This window comes from Falco rusticolus, chromosome 14, assembly GCF_015220075.1.
Source record: "Falco rusticolus isolate bFalRus1 chromosome 14, bFalRus1.pri, whole genome shotgun sequence".
Lineage (NCBI taxonomy): Eukaryota > Metazoa > Chordata > Aves > Falconiformes > Falconidae > Falco > Falco rusticolus.
In genome coordinates, this window is record NC_051200.1 from 2,505,876 (window position 1) to 2,525,626 (window position 19,751).

General features: G+C 40.0%; 1 protein-coding gene across 2 annotated transcripts in view; it reads left to right on the forward strand.

The window, feature by feature from the left end:
- Window positions 1–18,472, forward strand: part of LOC119157537 (vascular endothelial growth factor receptor kdr-like) — a 142,008-nt gene extending 123,536 nt beyond the window's left edge. For both annotated transcript variants that reach the window (XM_037408549.1, XM_037408550.1), the window contains exons 28-30: window positions 84–162; window positions 3,412–3,506; window positions 12,844–18,472. In XM_037408549.1, coding sequence (XP_037264446.1) covers window positions 84–162; window positions 3,412–3,506; window positions 12,844–13,054 — 385 coding nt within the window. In that variant the 3' untranslated portion in view covers window positions 13,055–18,472. The remainder of the gene's footprint in view (window positions 1–83; window positions 163–3,411; window positions 3,507–12,843) is intronic.
- The last annotated feature ends 1,279 nt before the right edge of the window (window positions 18,473–19,751 follow it).

The following is a 19,751-nucleotide window of genomic DNA, read 5'->3' on the forward strand; positions in this document are numbered from 1 at the left end:
GTATCAGGGATGTTAACTGAGCCACCAACTGGTGCAGCATCTGCTTGGGTTTTATGCTGACCCCTCAACTTTCTTGCTTTCAGTAACAACAGCAAGAAGCGACCACTGAGTGTGAAGACATTTGATGAGGTGCCAGTGGAAAAGGAGAAAGTGATGCATGAGGTAAGTGAGGTGATTGCATCCCTCTCCACCACATTCACAGATCACTTGTCACCAGCACCAGAAACACTTATTAGAGCTTTTGAAATCTGTTTAGTAAGAAAAAGCCTTAAATCAAGTAGAATATTTGGCCCTAGCATCCCACACATAGGTCTGTGTGACAACAAAGAGGGACCTGCATTTAGCTTAACAAATAGTTTAGAGAGAAGCTCATGCATGATTATCCTGGCTTTGATCAGGCTAATGGGCTTTGTATTACATATTTCAATACGTTTTTTCCACCATAAGAAAATGGCAGCTCATTGAAACAGAGCCTTTTGAAGGAAATGTGTCCAGAACACATTCCGGCTGGCTGATACAGCCGATAACTTGGTGGTGGCGAGGGTGTTCGGTTCTGGAAAGACAAGACCAAGATTCAAGTTCCTGCTCTACTTGATCCACACAAAGGGCTTTAACCCTGGATTTCCTTCACCCTGAGTGAACATATTTATTGCTGCTTCAATGACACTGCAGGGTGGGAGAGTGTTGAAAGGTTGCATTTTCACTTCAGTGGAAAACAAAGGCTTGTTTTGTTACAGAATGATGGTTCTGCTCATTGGCTTCCTCTGAAATTAAAGGTTCCAAGGGTGGAGGTGGTTTGGGTTTTTTTCCTATATTTTCTGCCTTATTTAAAAAACAAACAAATCCAAACAACTCCATCCCCACCCCAACTCATAAATATCCTCTATGGTGCAGGTACTCACTGGCTGCAGTGCCATGTGCAGTCCACACCACTTGCCTCAATGACAGATTCTGTGCCACTAAAGAGGGATCTTAGCAATGCACACACATCTCAAGCAGACTGAAGTTTAGGAAGGAAGCTTGAAGCCCTCTGGAAACCTTCTAACAGAGGAAGAGGGCAAGCATCAGATGGCTAGGAGCAGCAAAAGTAAGGAAAGATGCCTATAGAAACAAGCCAGCCTGTCTACTTTTAGCTCCAGCTAAGACCCCCTTTTGGACAGACAGCGTTTCCTCAGACCCACTCTCTTAAGAAAGGTCAAGTCTCTAGCTACACTTTGTCCTTGACATACTTTGTGTCCTCGACAAATATAGCATATTTCTCATCTATCTCTCGGATATCTATCTATTAGCACAAATGGAAGCCCACTACTCCCAAGTATTTGGCCAGATGTAATTTCTGTGCCTTTATCAGTGCATCTTAGGGATTAGAAGGCTTAGAATTTTCTCTGGCTCTTGCATCTTTCCTCTTACAAGAAAAAAATCTGTTCCTGAATCACACAAAGACATTTACTAGATATATCTGGTATCAGTAAGAGATTACTGCTGCCAGCATGAGCACTACTTTCCTAAATGCTCCCTGTTCGTGGCATTTTAAAATAAGTCCTTACATGACAGGGGAGGAGTTTCAAAAAAGGGTAATAATACATTACCAGAGCAGAAATAAAAGTGATATTTCGTTGGGGATCTTTTAAAGCAAAATTATGGTGTGATCTACTGTTGGACAAAGTAAGTGCACTTGTGTTGTTAAAATTATCTTAAATATCAAGACATTAATACTGATTAGGTCATTATTTCAAATAGTTGCCTAGGAACTCCAAAAAGTGCTCTACCACACCTCCTGCAATTGTGGTACTTATCTGTACTCTCTGTTGATATTCTTTCAACAGTTCTTCTGTAACCAAACCCACAGCAGCACTCAGATAAATTGTTTCTAGACCACACATTTTAAGGGGAAATAGTCAAGTTAAAAACCAGAGAGAAAATCTGGGTTCTACTGAGGTTTTGACAGACCTAATTAATTTAGGATTTTACTTTATACTTTGAAAATCAGTTTCTAGACTGATCTTACTAACAATTGATATATTACCAAAGCATTTATAAAACGGCTTTTTCTTTTTACTTATTGTTTGTTGGGATTATTTTTTCTGTTTGTTTGACTGGTAAAATAAGACTAACTAGAGTTTCACCTCCCATGTTGAAGTCTTGCCTTCTTGGTTTTGACAGGCAGACAGACATGCAGTCTTCCAGCATCCAAAATATTTCAAATGCAAAGGAACACCCAGAACATTTAATATTTTTAAAATTACTTAAAACAAGGACTGTGCATATGTGTGAACTTGTGTGACACTTAGCACAATAACAGCTTAATCTTAATTGCAACCTTGAGACTGCACTTCAAGTGCAGCAGAATCACAACTTCAGCTTTAAAACTAATCAAGACAGCTTTGTTGGACAGTTCATTAAAAAATCCATAACCAAAGTACAATGAGCCTTTTAGGCTATGTATCTTTGCAAAGCACTGGGATTTCCCAAAATGATACTGAACTTCCACTTCCTTAAAATTTCAGTGTTTCTAATAGTGTATTTCTAGTAGGTATTTCAGATATTTTTTCCTCTGAGGAGCCTAGCCAGTATTAATGGATATATTTTTATGAATTTCTGTCTGTTCATATCTTAGATACCCTACCTAGATGGTATCCATATGTCATGCTTAATACCAGTTTCAAGTTTGAAAACATCAAATTGTTTTTTGATATGTTCATTTAAGTGCACTCTTTCAAAATACTAATCAAAAACCTTTATCATCACAAAACTAAGGCAAATATTCTCAGGCTACATAGCAGCATTATGAGGAACAGTTGGATAAAAACTGATAATATAGACCCTAATAAGAGAATATTCTGAAGAATGGGCTTAATGTCATACACCAACTGGACATATCTATGTGTTAATCACTTTAATAATAGCACACAACTGAGAGTTTATATGCAAACATTTGCCCTCCAGGTTGTTGGTTGGAATCTTGGGATTACATAGAATATCTTGGTAGCTCCTACGTTAGTTCCAGTACACAAGTATCAGTATATGACACTACAACAGAACATCTACTGATGGCCACCTTGTTGGCAGTCTCTCCATGATAACTGCACTGACGGGGATCCCCAACCTCTACATGCCACAGTGAAGGAGAAGTTGCTTTCTCCTGCCCTTGCTTTGGCTGCTCTGTGGCTGGAGACAGTTTTATAAGGTGAAATCCTATTAACTTGCCTAAAAGCAATATCATAAGATAAGATAGCTGGAATTTGGTATTCTAACTAGCTCCTTGGCTTTCTGTCTCTACTGACTTTCATACTGGTTTAGTCTGACTCCTCTCCACACTCTCCCCATGGAAGCCATTTCTAATTTAAAAGCGCTACATGCTGTCATGATCATTTGGCACTCTGCTGATGTCCTCTTCCTTTTGCTACTCAGGAGTCAGACAGTGGGATGGTGTTGACGTCAGATGAGATAAAAAGCCCGAAGAGGCTGGAAATCCGTTCTTGGCCTTATGGGATCATGGCTCTAGCGTGAGTACTTTTTGTTATTTTTTTTACGACAGTGTCTCACTCAGAAAAATGCTTCTGAAATCTGCAATTTTGTTTCTGATTCCAAGAGGAAAACTGTTAAACTATCTAACCAAGCCAGAAGGAGAAGCAACTCTAGATTTCAGTCCTATAACTGAAAGACCATGGTTAATGTATTTTAAGATCAAGAAGGTTATACTGTAAACATTGCTTCCAAAAAGAAGTTGAACATAAAACAGAGTTCCAAGTCTCTGACAGGAATACTGCACTGTTGCATTTCAGTTACAGAAAGGTTAATTAACATGAAAAATGTTGATTCATGTGATAAAAATGAAAACTCATTTCATCAGCTTTGAGCACACAATGTCTCAAAAATCAGTTTAACTCTTCTTCCAAAATTCCAAGTTGCCCTGTGATTCTGAATCACATTCAAAAACCCCAAGAGTGCTCTCTAGTGCAGCTAGATCTTGTTCATGATCTGATCTCCTGCACGTGGCAAATAATGGGAGCAAAAGAGCTGAGAATATTCATATCTACTTCAGCTGTTTCTTGACTGTCTCTCCAGTGTTTTCCTTTACTGATGGAACAAAGTTTGAAGAGCTTGATTCATTAATCCAGAAAATAGCATTTATAATTATACCAGTGGCTAACAAAACTATGTTTAACTTTAGACATACGGAAGGACTGGCACCTTTGCAATTGATGGGATGTGAGAAAAGTTAAGGTGGCCTGTATAGTAAAAACCAGTACAAGCACTGCAAAACATGTACATTTACCAGAATGATGATTTCTACATTTGCTTTATCACAGCTATGAGGACAGTCCTACAGAGAAGTCCCTTAATCCTACCACCTTCATGATCCTATGAATTATATTGTTCATAATTGGTTTACAAATAGAGGCTGTGACGCTGTTTGCTATATGTTTATCCATTCATAGTACAATCACAGAAGAATAAAAGCAGATCTTTAGCTTTTAGCTAACAGTTAGCTCATCATTCTTTATATTTCTGTAACAATAAGGCACAGGCAGAGAATTTACCTAGTAGTGAAATATGTCTTCTCCACCTTCCTAGAAAAGTATAACAATAGTAACCCATTTTACTGATTCAAATGCCAACTGCAGAAATTTCAAAGATTAGCTACCCAAAATTTATATAAAAAAACCAACCAAACAATTCTGTAGCAAGGAATTCCAAGTCTATTCAGTTAATTAAGCTAATTAGACTTCTACTGAATTGCCTAGAGATTTCTCTGAAATCTATTGATGAGATTTCTATTAGTTTCTTCTGTATTAAACTCAATGATCTTTCCCACCAGAGAAATTGCTTGTTCAACATCAAGTCACCATTTTTCTGCATTAAAGAGCAATTATAGATGAGAAAAAACTAGTGTGATTTCTGCATAGTGTAGGAGAGTTCACATGAGAGTGCACAGTCAGAATCTAACAGCAATTCAGAGGTGCTAACTCCTCACTCAGAGAGAAAAGCAAGATGGAAGGAGCTTGCTTTATCTTTTCAGGGCTTAAAACCATAAATTCCTAGATGTTTGAAGGCAGGAGAGAAGGAGAAAGAGGAAGAGGGAAAAAGGTTACATAAGGAAGGCTAGAGAGCCTTGCAGCGCTAACAAGGAGCATTCAAATGCTACAGATTCTGCTGGACAGGAGTGTGACTTCAGGAATAGTGTTGTTCAACAGTATTTGCCCTGTAGTACTGTCCCAGTGTTGCGCCTGTTGGGAGATTAGCAGACATCTAGATACGGTTCCATGTTTTTATCCTATGCACATGCCGAGAGGATTTCTGCACAGCACAGTGCATTGCTATGGAAACCAAATGGCACCAGATCTAAAAAAAGGAGCTCAAATGTGCATCACTGCTGTGATGCTTTACCTGGGCTGATTTACCTCTCTTTTCTGCACGATGTCATGTTGACACAAGTCCAACACATAACATACACACAAACAGCCTTCCTGATAGGATTTATCCTTCTAAAGATTTCTGTCAGTCGCCTCTACTGTTTCCCCCACTGCATTTCTCCTGTTTGGATGAACAATTGGCAGAGGAAGGTTCTCTCTCTCCTGCTTACAGGCTTTCTGATTGAAAATCAGAAAAAATCAACATCCAGCCAGATGTTGAAACTCAAAAATTCCATAACAGCCCGCTCTTTAGAGATTTCCAGGAAAACCTGAACTGTTATCAGGCCCACTGGGAGTGAATGTGAAGTAACACGGCTCTGCTGGGCTCCGTGAATCTCTGCCTTCCCCACACCATCTGGGGCTCTCCCCATTTACAGTCAGCTTCCATAGGGATTCCACTGCAAGATACCTGATACTTTCTGTGCCAGTCAGACCATGAAAGACCATCTCAACAGAGGTCTGCTATAAAAGCAAACCCCGCAGCAAGCTGTGTTTGTTGTCTCCTTATTCCCAGGACCCTAACTACCATTGAATGGACAGAGGTGTGTTTTTTCTTGGCCACATCCTTGCACTGAGTGTCTGAAGTCCAGCTGAGAAAGCTATTTTGTCAGCTTTTTTTTTTTTTTAATCTTGCAGATTATCATTGGCACAAATAACATTTTTAACATGGTTGCAGAGCATCCTGATGCCCTTTTGTTTGAGGACATGACACCCCTTGGCATTCCTGCACTGCCAGTTTGAAAAACAAGCCTCAAAAGCATATAGAATAGTCTAGGAGAGGTCAGAAGAGAGAGCTGGTTCAATAGGAGAGATAAAGTCACCCTTGTTAATTGTGTTTCTCTCTCTATCAAAAACATTTACCCTGGACTCTTTTCAAACAGTCTTTCTTTTCTAAAACAAAACTGTTCAGAGGCTTAGCATGTTTTCTAAACCAGGGTGGCTGCATTCAGTATTTTTGCCAAAATCTTGCTGTTTATTTATCTTGTATTCATTTCTCTGTCAAGTTTCAAATCTGCCAACACTACTCACCATGGAGTGTCAGTGTCAAGAGTTTATTGAAGATGAATCTGATACTCTGGGCCTGGGACTGCTGGGCTGGACTAACAATCCCTGAGCTCTAAGCATTTTATAGTGCTAAAGTATAAAGTCACATCAGTAGCTGTAGTGAGAGACAGAAGGATTGACCGGGATAATGACGCTGGAGTTAGCATTCAAGGAAGCACATTCAACATAGAGGGGATTTAATAATGGGATGACTCTGGTGTCAGGTTTCATCTCATAATATTAACAAGCTACTGCCAAGCACTGCTTTAAAATTCTCCCAGAGACTTTATAATCAAGTTATTGTTTAAAATTATAATAGGTTTGATATCTCCTCTGTTGTCTGTCCTCCCTGCATCCCTTTCCCTTCTCCCCCTGCCCCAACCCAATTATCCTCAGTTGCTCTGAAATGACTTATCTGGTTCTGGCCAAGTCCCATGACACCAGCTGACTGAGGCTCAGCTGATATGCTCTGGGCTCTGTATGCTGCATCCAGATCACATCACTGAGGGCTTTGCCTTTGCCAAAGCCAAACTGGGCCTAAGGCAAGTCAATAATATTGAAACAAACTGATTTTGACCAGGAACATCAGGCATTCATGTCCAAATGCAAGGTGCCCAACAAAAACACATCCCAGCTGATAGAGCTAGAATCATTTTGCACCATCTCAGAAAAATGAGGCACGGAAATGTGTTTGCTCCATAGCAGAACTTAGTTTCAGAAGATTTTTCTTCTGTGACAAGCATGCTGAGATAGCAAATGTACTTACTGTTGTGTCATGCAGCACCTCGCACTATGACCTGACTCGAGCTCTCCAAAATGTAAGTAACTTTGAATGAGTAGCTACTCAGGAGTTACACAAGCCACTTTTTTCTAGGATTATACTACATGCTTACAGTGGCAAGCACTAAAAGAGAATTTTGAAAGGCTGTAGTCACCAGCTTGATTTTGACTGCAGTGCTTTTCATCTCACTGCATCTTGAGTGCTGGAGCTAGAGTCAGGGACAGCTGACCAACTCTGCCACACATGCAAGGGGATGCGTACTTAAGGAGTGGGTGGTTTTGGCCTGTTAAAACTCTATGTTCACTGCACTTTGTATTTAGAAGTGTTTCAAAACAATGAATTCTTGATCCTAACCCCTTGAGTTCTCCATGCCAGTAGACTAGTGATGCACTGATACTGCCAGAGGGGAACCCAGGATTAAATTCTTACTGCACAGCACCCCATCTAAAATGTATTAAAGCAAACTGTGAATCAGTCATAACTATCAGAAGAAAAATAACCTTTTTATTTCTTTCATTGCAGAAAAATTAAAAAAAATTAATCACTCTTACTCTGTGCCTCATTAAACACCTATGAAAGCTGTTATAAAGCCCTGAAGCTCCTACATGTTATTATGAGATGTGGTCATGAGACAAACTGCTCTACTTGGCAACGCTCAGCTCAATTTCTCATCTGTCCCTAAACACAGCTCCTGAACAAGGCCAGGATTTCTATGTGGACACAATAGTCTTTTAGTTTTTCCTACTGAGGGCAAGATACTTGGGCACCTTACTGCAAAGCAATAAGAGCTGCTCCACAGCACTGGGAATAAGTGCTACACTTGGCACTGCAGTCCTTCACTGCATACAGCGATTTTCTTATAGTCATCTCTCTTCCTCCACATTCCTCTTCAAGTCATTGACCCTGAGATTTAGGCTAATAGAAGCTGGCTCCCTCTCACATAAAATAAACAGCTCTGGTAATGATTCCCCAGCTCTTTGAGGATTTCAGTATTTTTCTACCTCTAACCAAAATCTCTGGTTTACCATAGTAGGATGAAAAGTCCCATAGGTCATTTAGGCTTTCTAGCTATTACAGGATTATCCTCTGGGGTATCTTCTAAACAACTTTGACACCTCTCTAGAAAACTTAAGAAAGATTACTTAATATTCAGGCTAACTTTTTCTTCATCTAGTTTAATTCCTAGACTTTTCAGCTTCATCTGTACCAGGAAATCTGACACAGCACAGTAAAAATGGGAACTGTTAACAGCTCTCATTACCCACAGCACCACACTAAAATGCACTTGTCCAAGCTGGTGTCTGGGTCATCAGACCTACTCACTATCTTGTGGTTCCACGCAGACACAACACATGCAAGCAATAGCACAGAGCCCAGGCTCTGTGATAATCAGGCTCCTTGATACAGTCCTATTTACAGACCTGGCAGGCTTTCCATTACCAGCAGTGCACCCACACCAGTAGGTTCCTCCACCTCATTTGGGTTTACATCTAACAGACTTGAAACTGGCACCAGGCCCAGGGACACTATAGCAATACAGCCTGAAGAGTAGCAGGATTTGCTGTTAATTATGAATGCCACTCTTGGCTGATTCATTGCTACCGATTCACATTCTTTGAACCATCTAGTATTTGTTCCTCCAGTGCTTTCACCACTTTTGTACTTCCCTTCATAAACCTCCCCAGCTTGTAGACATCTTTCTGAAAGAGGAGTCCAGTGCTGTGCCTTGGCTAACTCGAGTCAGCCTATGAAACAGGGACAAAGCCACATCACCACATTCTGCAAAACATGTTTCCTTGACCAGCACTCCACAGAAATGTGCACATCATGAAAGAGGGTCCTTTAGGTTACAAAATCTGCCTGAGGTCAGGAAACGTCAGTGTTCAGATTCTCATCTTTCCCCTTACCCTGCCCCAAACAGCACACATTCTTGCAAGGACAAACAAGTTTTCAGGTTGGTCATTGTGTAAAATGTGACTAGCTTGGGTCAGTGAGCAAATGCATTTCAGTTGAATGTCATGGAATTCACACGCCTAATCTTCAGTGCTGTGCCATGGTGAGAATACCAACAGTCAGGTGGGACCGCGCTGAGACATTCACAGTTATGAGCAGATTTATCAAAACCAAACAACTCTTTTATCGCCTCCTGCAGCTGCAGCGCTCAGAAGTCAGGCAGAGGCAAAATCAGTAAGGAAATACCTTTTGGGGCAGTGTAATGCCAACCCAGGAGAAGCACTGAAGCAAGTAATGGCTAGCTTTTAATGAAATTATTTAATTACATAACCATTATTAACTTCCATAGCTGCATAATTGTGTGATTAATCAAATCTAATGCCTTCAGTCAGAAAATGTTTATCGGTGGGGCTCAGGGAGAATTTTCCTGTCTCATACAGGGTAGTACAATCGGTTCAGAGCATAAAGGGGTTTTTGCTTTTCTCTGAAGCATCAAGTGCTGACCACTGCCGGAGGCAAGGCTGATGTCTGATTCACTGTGGCAGTTTCTATGTAGCAAATGAGATTTCAAGGACAGGCAGAAAAGGGATGCTGCAGTCTTGTTTTCAAATATACAGTCCTAGCATATGTACATTTCTCTGTTGCTGAGCATGAACAGAGTAGATTAAAGTGTCAGTAATACAGAGCATTAAAGGGAAAAATGCAAAGACCCTTGGGTTGCTTTAATTTAGGAAATGCATTTAGATGAAAGGAGTAGTCTTGAAAGTTAATTGCATTTTGGTCTGCCATAAGACAGCTAATGACAAAACTTGCTTCTGACCTAACTCATCAGCTTTCTGTCTTTGGAACAAACATTCGATGTCAGCATTTAAGAGCCCTTCTTCAAACACCAGCCTGATTTCAGCGCTAGGCAGAGTTACTCCCAGATATCCAGTCTCTTGACCTACAGGGGCAGAAACCTAACGAGAACACTTGCTGGGAGTCTACATGGGTCTGAAAATTTCCCATTGTGTGGCCAAACTAAACCCTAATAACATTTCTTTTTCTCCAGCACTCTGAGATATGCAGGCTGGGGGCCAAGTTATACAGATACTTTCAAGCTTCTCTCTGTCTCCACTGACAACTTTAATACCTGGCAAATTAGAAGCCAGAGCATCCATGGAATTGTCTGACACGAGTCAGTAGAACTGAGCAACAAAAAGAAAAATACATAAATAAACAGTGAAGCGGAGTTGTGGTTCTATTGCTTGTGCCAGGGAAGAATTTATCTACCCAAGAAAGTGTGTGTGTATGGAAAGGGAGAGCTGCCAAATGCATAGTATACAGAAGAAGTTTCCACTCACATTTTTCTCTGGACAAAGACGAAAAACTTGGATTCTGAAAGCAGTGTGTGCTACATTTTTGTTGAAGTTCTCAGGGTTACTGTTTATTTTAGGATTTCTACTTTGCCACTCAACAGGTTTGGTTTTGATGCCTTGTGCAGGTCTAAAAGCACAGTAACATTAGCTTTAATCTGTAATCTCTGCCTTTGCATTTTAGAAGTCACACAACCCATTTATTCTAGATGTGCAAGACGCATTGGGCTGGTTCTAACAACTCAGGGGTCCTGGGTTCACTTCCTAGAGACAAAGCTGGAGAGCCAAAAGTGCTGTCGAAAGCCACCACAGCATGCTAAAATCAGGCCCACTATGCAGCAGCCGGTTTCCCATTGCAACTGATTAGAGCTGCAGCTGTTTGTTATGTCTGAACGTAATCAGCTGCTGGCTTAGAATGACTGGCTTCACAGACCATAATACCCAGAATACCACCTACTCCACACACTCCCACAAGAAGAGAGCTACTGGAATAGGTAATTTGCAGATGGACCTTACAGGCTGTTGAGTGTGGTTGTGCACAGATCACAAACCAGCGTTCTGCTCTAGCCAATGCACTGCACACTTGTGACCTTTCCAGAATTAGCAAAACTTTTAAGTGAAGATACTGACACTAGTTCTGTCAGCCAGTGTGAGAATATCTGCCGCTTGGGGGAAAACTGAAGCTTTTGACAGGTTCCATATTCAGAAGCAAGATAATATGACTTCTAAAGTCATAGTAGCATAACCTAGCAGGACATATTTAGCCTTTCACACTGAAAGAAGCTGGACCTACTGTATGTTACAATTCTGTCATGCCGAGCATCAACCTGCTCTTAAGCCTGCAGTGGTTCTCTCTGCTGTACCATCACAAAAACAGGACAGAGCACACAGCTGGTGTCTTGGATCTGCTGCTTTTCCCACTCATGATTTTTGTTCCCCTTCCTCCAATTACTGTATCTGTCTCTTAGTTATTATTTTGTTTCCTGGAGCACGAGCATGCTTTGCTTTCTTTTTAAAGCACCACGCTCTGAATCCATGATCAACTGTTGGGGACTGTAAGCACTGCAGCAGTACAAATAAAATAAGTGTATAATGAATTACACAATTATCTGATGAACTGTTGATTATTCAGATTTGGTTTAGGGTCATTAGAATGTAGCTTTATGCTACTTTAAACATATACGAAATATAGACACAAAGTGCTTGAGTACTGCCTGATTTTATATTCTGCCAAGCACATTGATAAGTCATTCTGCACTGAGACATGAGCAACACCATAATCAGTTGTCAGTGAAGTTTATTCCAAAGAGATGCATGTTAAAGGGTCCTAAGCAAAGTGGAGAAGCTCAAAAGCCATTCTCACATTGGGATCGTTTTGAGAACCAAACCTAAACTACTCGGATCTCTTCCAATGAATTCCTCAAAGGGAAGAAACCAAGCTTAACAGAACATTATTTTTAAGGCAGCCTATGACAGAAAATACCTTTTTTTTTTCTCCACACTTGCTGTTCCTGAAGGTCACCTTGTAATATAAATCCTCTCCAGGGTTCTCCTACTTTTAACGTTGAGGTTGCTCCATGTGATATAAGTTGCTTCTCTCTCACCACCTTCATCACCTATAATAAGGGAAGACAGCAGAAAATGAAAGCTGGCTCTCTTTAATAGCATCAGTTACAGGCCAGCAGTTGTAACGTTGAAAAGCGCTGCCCTTCACTAGCGTACTGCTCAGTCATTTTAAAGGGCTAGAGAATACATGAGAGATTTTGCCTTACACTGCAAGAGTGTGTTCAACACAGACTCTTGATTTCAGCATCATTTTAAATTACAGTCTGTCATAGATTACTCATTACTTCATCCTTTATTATACTTCAAGAAAAGCCATAGCCTTCAGTTCTGCTTTCAGAAAAGTCAAATTTTTACTGACCTGTGTCAGAACAATGAGAGAGAATATTATTGTACATATAGGACAGGTGCGTTTATAACCAAGATATATATATATATATACACATATATCTATATAGTGTGCACTGAAATGTGGTAAACTAAAAAGACAGGGCAACAGGACTCCTGGATTTACTCCTAAATCTACTTTTAAAACACTGAGTTGTTTGAAATATCTAATTCAGTTCCTTATCCAATCTGTAAAATGTCACTGTTTTACCAGATGCTTCAAAAGTTAATCAAAATGCCTTATATATTTATTTTTTTACAAAATCATTCTACCATTAATTACACATAGAAACAAAACGTTATGGAGACAGGGTCAATATATTATATTGTTTGTTCTCAACAGGCGCAGAGCTGTTAGCAAGAGCAAAGAATCCATATTATCTGATCACGAGCGTGAGGCTGTCAAGTACCAGCCAGCAGTACAGGTAGAAGAGGACACTATGGACTTCACACTGGAAGACTCTGTTCTCCTTCCTATGGATCCAAACCTGGAATGCCACAGCCCACCTCCAGACTACAACTCCGTCATTCACTACTCGGCCCCTCCAGTGTAATCAGCCCAGCCTGACGCAGGGCATCTGGCACCTCTCAGCCATGCTAGATTCTTACATGTCTCCATACCTGGATAAAGAGGCTGGCTAACAACAGAAGGGAAATCTGACAGGGCAATGGTTCCTGTGTTTCTTCTGGCACATCTCTGATGTGAACAGAAATATTTTAAGAGCATCTTCTTTGCTACCTTTAAAGGCCTATTGCAACGTATGCAGTAAATTAAAACTCTGTCTATCAGAATCCTAAGTAGAAGCTGTAACCTGGAACTGCTTCCACTCCTTCCTCCCCTAGCTGGGACTGTTCATTGGCATTTGCAGATTTACAAGTTCCTTCATTCATATCTTCCTCTATAAGAGTCACCAAAAGTCACGTCAAGCTAGTTGTGAAAACAAGATTCATGCTACTGGTTCTGCATGCATGCTGCAAGGATTGTTTAGGATGATGCTGTACAGGATCAGCTGAAAACAACAGCCATACATACTGACACTTGGAAGAAAATCCAAAATTGAAACATCATTCTTAACTAAATATTTCAGAAATATTTTGAAATCCAAAATATTTTGGTTACAATCTGTGATTTAATAATTTCTACTGCCTATAGGATACAGTTCTAAAAATTATATGGCACAGAGAAAGCAGATAGTACTCATGTATCAAGAGGCAGGCTGGTCTTTTGGGTCATCAGGGCACACAATGTGGTTAAATTATTTCCCCGTGTTCTCTCCTTGTTCAAACAGCAATTTATTTAGCATACAGGCAATAGAGAACTTTGATGGAGATGCATCTGTAATGATTGCAAGGCAAAATCACTGCCTTAAATAAGAACCTTAAGCTTAAATAGACAGAATTTCCCAGCACGCATGTACATGTTTGTGTGAATGTGCATAGAATCATATTAACAGCATGAGAGTTACACATAAATGCACATACACCCTTGAGGCACCATCAGGGTAGCAGCATTTTTATGTTTCCCTTCTGTACACAAGCTATTTCCTAAAAACAAAAAAGAAAAATAGCATTTATTTTGCATTCTGTGGCAGATGCCAAACAGTCTGATCCTGGGAATGCTAGTCCATGCTAAACTGTAAGCATATGTGACACATTTATCTCTGACTGTCTTGCCAAGGTAAATATTGGTATGATATGCAATGCCCTCTGCATCTAAACCCTTCATGGGTTCATGGTAATTCAAAGCTTTTTTTGCAGCCTAAGCCTGCAGGACTGAGCAGACCACAAGTTCTCACTTTTGAAAAATTCACAGTGTGTTGCCCCCTGCCCAAAAGCTGTGTGTGTCAGGGACTGTTGGTCTGCAAGTATGTATGCCCAGGTCCCACACATACCCCATACACACAACAACTTCAAAAATAAGCAAATGATCCTTCTAATTTAATGTGCTATGTAACCATCAGAATTGCCTTCAGAAATCTAAGAAGGGAAAAAGGATCTAAGTTGCAAGTAGAAAAGCAAGGATGGAAAAGATGTTCACTGGCAGTCTAGGCTATAGCCTTCAAAGTTATAACCGAGATCTGTAAGTGACTCTGTGCAGTTTCTTCCAAGTCTGCACAACCTCCTTCTTCAGCTTGACACTGATTTGATTTCTTCAAAGCATTTTTCTTCATGATTATAAACTAACAGAAAAAAAAAAATCCAACACTTGCAAGCCAATTACATTACCTTGTTGAAGGCAGCCTAAACACCCTCGCAGCAGTGAAGAAAACCTTTCTGGATGATCAGTTACAGCTGGTTACATTGAAGTAAACACAAACAAGCCTCAGGTATTATCAAAGGGGGAAACAAGTCTCCAGACCCCATGCAATGTTAACTGTGAATGCTAAAGCATCTGAAGTATGAACTGCACTTCTCCTTCTCCTTGACTTCAGATTCAACGTATTAAGGAAATCACCTGCAGTAACTGATGAGTCTCTTGTTCATAGTGGACCTGCTAGATAGGTGTGGTCTGTAGTTGCTTTGTGTCATTTTTGCACTTCTTTGTATTTTAGTACCTATGTATTAAGTAGAACTGGTCATATAACAGAAAAAACTACTGGGAAAGAATTTATCTGATGAGCCCCAGAAAGCTCATTGGATCTTTTTTTTTTTCATCAAACAGTAAATTAACTATCTATAGGTCTGATCAAAAAATCAAGCACTTCTTTTGGAAGTAACTTATTCATGTGGCAAAAAGAAAAAAAGCTGCAGACAGTTAGTCTGGCTCTACTGTCAATGGCATCAGTGTGAGATGGTTTGTTATTGTGCCTTGTTCTGCAGGGTCAGAAAATGACAATGTTTAAAAAACTTTGCTTATAAACTTTAAAATAAGTACCTATAGGGAAAAAACCTGCAAGTATGCTCTCTATATTGAAAAAGAAGGGGGAACACTGCTGGGTGGACTGTCTGCTCTAAGAGAACCGAGTATATAATCTTTCCACTTTATCAAGGATGAACAGGAGAGGTTTCTGAGACCAGAGGAACATGAAGCACATTTCCCGAGTGGGACCCACGCGGACACTCTAACAGAGCGTGGGTAGGCAGGTCCCTTCCTCGCTCTCAGTGACATCTATCAGCCTTTCTGCATCGCATGAGATGATGTGAAAACAGAGGGCAGGCTCAAGTGCTCAGGACACGTTGGAAAATGCTGGTTGCATTGATAGCCCCCTGAAAACTGCGAGGTCCTCTGCAGTGACAAAGTCAACAGCCATCTCGAGCAGTATCAATGGCCACTTCTTGAGAGAGCAGAGCTACCCTCCGAACCCTGATAACGGCCTCCGAGGATTCTGGAAATGGCAAGTGACAGATGTTTGGGCAGCTGTTTCCAGTGTTTATTTTGAGTGGAAGATATTTTCCTCCTTATAGTAAATGTAACAAGCAAAAGTATTGCCTGAAAAGTATTATTGAACATCTGTCTTCTATTTTATTTACTAATATTTTGTTTGTCCTTTTCTCTCCTCCCTTAATTTAATTATTGTTCTCTTCTTACAATGATGTATATAGTTTACTCAGTAGAAACAAATATAGTGATTCATTTATATGATAAAATTTGTAACATTTTAGTCAAAAGAGAGATACCCAGACATAACAGAGTTAAGTATTGTTACTAAACATTTCACTAATGCTTGCAGGCCAGGCTCCAGTTTACAGTACCCTACTAGTGCCATTTTCATAGCAGTCCTCCTCTTGGCTGCGAGTATCTCTAGCTCTCACTTATTCTCCATGTTATTTAGTTTCAGTTAGGAAACAGGGATCTGGAGGAATCTGGCAGGTTTATTTCATTCCTGGAAGTGTCACCATGCAGCTCATGGTAAAGGGGAGGAATTTCCACTGCCTCCATTTTAATTGAAGGTTGGTCTATTGGCTAGAGGATCAGAAGGGGGCAAATTGTTTAAATGATGTGATGTTTTATTATTTTTTCAGACTTCTCAGGGATTCTTACTCGACTCCTGTAACCACCTGCTTTATCTAACCGGACTGAGCTCAATGGTATCTGGTATTAACACATACCTTTGTTTTCTTGAATGGTGCTTACTCCTACCATTTTTGTCCTCTTGTAATCCCAGAGAATTAGGGCAAAGGAACTGAGAGATCACCACAGAAATGTGTTGTGTTCTCTCCAGCAATCCCCCGCCATGTAGGAGTCCAAGGATAAGTGCCTTCACCTGCATGTTATTATTCAGGCTGGTGTTTTTAACAGTCTGGTTTCCTATCTCCTCTTTTCTCTACTTTTCATCTATTTCTTGATATTTGTTCTTCACAGTCCCTTTGGATTGCTTTCCATTGCTGTTTGAATAAGATCAGGTATAGGACTCATTCCACTCTACTATTTCCTGTATATTCTGTGCTTGCAGAGGATGAACTAGATCATCTAAAGCAAGTTTTTTCCACATTAAATTTTTTTCCAATATAGACAAGGAAAACTAGTTTATATTGTCTGGAAGCCACTCTGTATCCTTCCCTGAATGACACAAGCTTTTTATTCTATTGATTTTTCAATATTGGTATCTGGAGCAAAATGAAGGTTGGCAACTATCTATGTGAATCTCATCTTTCTCCTAGTCCTTTCCTCAGACAATGTAGTTTCTCTTCGGTTCTTCCAAGTTATCCTCACAAGAAGGGGGGTCCTAACAAGGATGCTGGGCCCACACCATCTACTCAGGATATCAAGGAAGGTCAGATAAAAACCTAAAGTCTGCGTAACAGACTCAAACACAACCACTGAAATCTGAACCCACCGAACACTAACAACGTATGCATTTAGGGCTGCCTGCAGGCATCAACTGCTCTGCTTAAGACATCCCCCTAATACAAACTACGCTCCAGTTAGCCTGCTTGGCAAACACCTAGGATAACCTAGCGTGTCCTCGCACTTCTCTCTTTGTATTTACTCTCTTGTATACTGCAGGAACATTAGACGGCATGTAAACCTGTAACTGGCCAGTCAACAGTTTATGACTTACCTTCCCAACAATCCTTCAGGCTGAGCGTCGGCACTGCCTTGTCGTGTCTTATCTTGCTTTACAAATTTGATCTGGCCCTCTTCCAGCTGTAAGGGTGTGGTCTTGGGTCAATGGTCTCTAGCTCCCATCAGCACCAACTGGACAACACCAGGAAATGTTTGCAGGGAAACATCACTAGCAAATAGCTACATAACAAAATAAAGCAGCATCGGATTTTCCTGAGCTCAGGAGTTAGCCAGGATCAGTATCATACTCAGAGATCAGCCTATAGGGTTTTTTCTTACCATAAGGTGAATGGAAAATACAGAAGGTAGCAATAATTCTTTTGTCCCTCCCTGCCAATAGTAATGGCCAAACCCTGGGATTCACTTCCTTGTTATTATACTGCATCACAAAAAAAAAAAAAAAACAGAAAGAATTTTGCCAAAGTAATGACACCAGCACAATCTTATGCAAGTAAAATTCAGGCAGGACTTCTGGATTTGACCCTGTAAAGAGTCAGTCACTGTATGGTTTGTTCACTTATATATAGTCACTGTATAAGTGTTGAGCTCAAGCATGTTTGACACATGTGTTGTTTCCATATTACATTAACATAGAAAAGAAAACTTGCTGGACTGGATTTGGGACCCCAAGGACATACAATGGCATAAGGGCTGTGGTTACAGGAAGACTAGCGTGGTATGCACTGAGCAGTGTCCCATTGTCCTGCCTAATAATCCTGTGCCACAAGAGCCAGCACATCCTTATTACTCAATTCATTTTTCCTTAGACCTTGAGTTGTCAAAGCAGCTAATAACTGGGCAAACCCAGTAACTTGGGACTTAAAGAAAATAAACTAAGGAATGTTTGTCTGCCATGTTCCTGTCTGTCTGAAGAATGTATGCACTGAAAACAATGCTTTCTTATGTAGTCAAAATTGTACTGTATCTATTAACCAAAAAAATAAAAAGATTCTATATTTATACAGCCCAGGGCTCCTTCGTGTCATCTCTTGGCTTGAAAAGTGTTGTCCTTGAAGCAGAATATAAATAAATAATGCAACAGTTTTGAGAGATTTTTACAAGCACAGGTCTCATATTAATTTCTGCAGAGGGTTCAAAGCTTAGGACATAAGCCTGCCACACTGTCACTGCTCAGAGGTATCTAACCACTACTTTTGCTTAAAAGATTCACAGATCTCTGAAAATGGTGGGCCAATTCACTGGAGAAATACACAGATCTAGATGCTGCCAAGAACAGCCCATGAAACACAGAGACTGCTGTCTTGTTAAATGTAAAATAAATAAATAAATACGTGGGACCAAGACAGAAGATAGAATCAGAGTTCTGCATTCTAAATAAGACCCATGTTCATCAAAGCATGTGAGTACGTAAGTCTGTGAAGATAATCTGCAGATCATGGTAGCATTTGGGGGTTCTTCAGATTCAAAATTTCAGAGGTTGTGTTTCATTTAGCTCATAGAATATTCTAAAAAGAACACAATTAAATTAATATTTCCCAATACATAGCCACAATGATGCTATTGAATTCTCAGCTGAATAAACTCTGCATTGCTGAAATATAGAATATTCCATGCTTTTATTCTGTATTCAAGCTCTAACATTTAGAAAGCTGAGGAAGAATATCTCCCAACAATAGTCAAGTACAGCAGGCATACCATTTTCCTTACCAGCTGGCTAATCTTTCTGAAATACTATTTCCCATTCCTCTTTGCATTTTGGTGGAACAGCAGGTAACTACTGGCAGAAAAAATGAGACTTTTGCAGATTCTTACAGACTGAGAAATACTAGTTTCTCCTCATGTCTTAAAATAAATACTGTTATTAGGGGGGAAAAGGTATGTTAGAGTTTCAGAGCCATTTTTCCATTAGTACAGTCTTAAAAGTTACTGGTTGTGTATTTTGCTAGTCATATTAAAAACTATGAAGCACTCAAGTCACTTCAAACATTTTAGTTTCTCTTCATTCCCTGTTCCAAACAGTCCTAGAAATAAGTGTCTAAATTATACATGTCATTTGAAATGCAGCAATCTCCTTTCATCCACATAATGAGTAAGAACACTCTTCTCTGTAAACTGTAAAATATTTTAGTTACTTATATAACGCATGAGTCATGGCATGCGAAGCAATATAGAGTCTCCTTTATGGGGAAACTAATGTATTAAATGGTGGAAGGAAAATATACAAAATTAACTCTGATTTGCTTTTAGCACAAAATGTGAATTATTAATCACATACAGCTTGA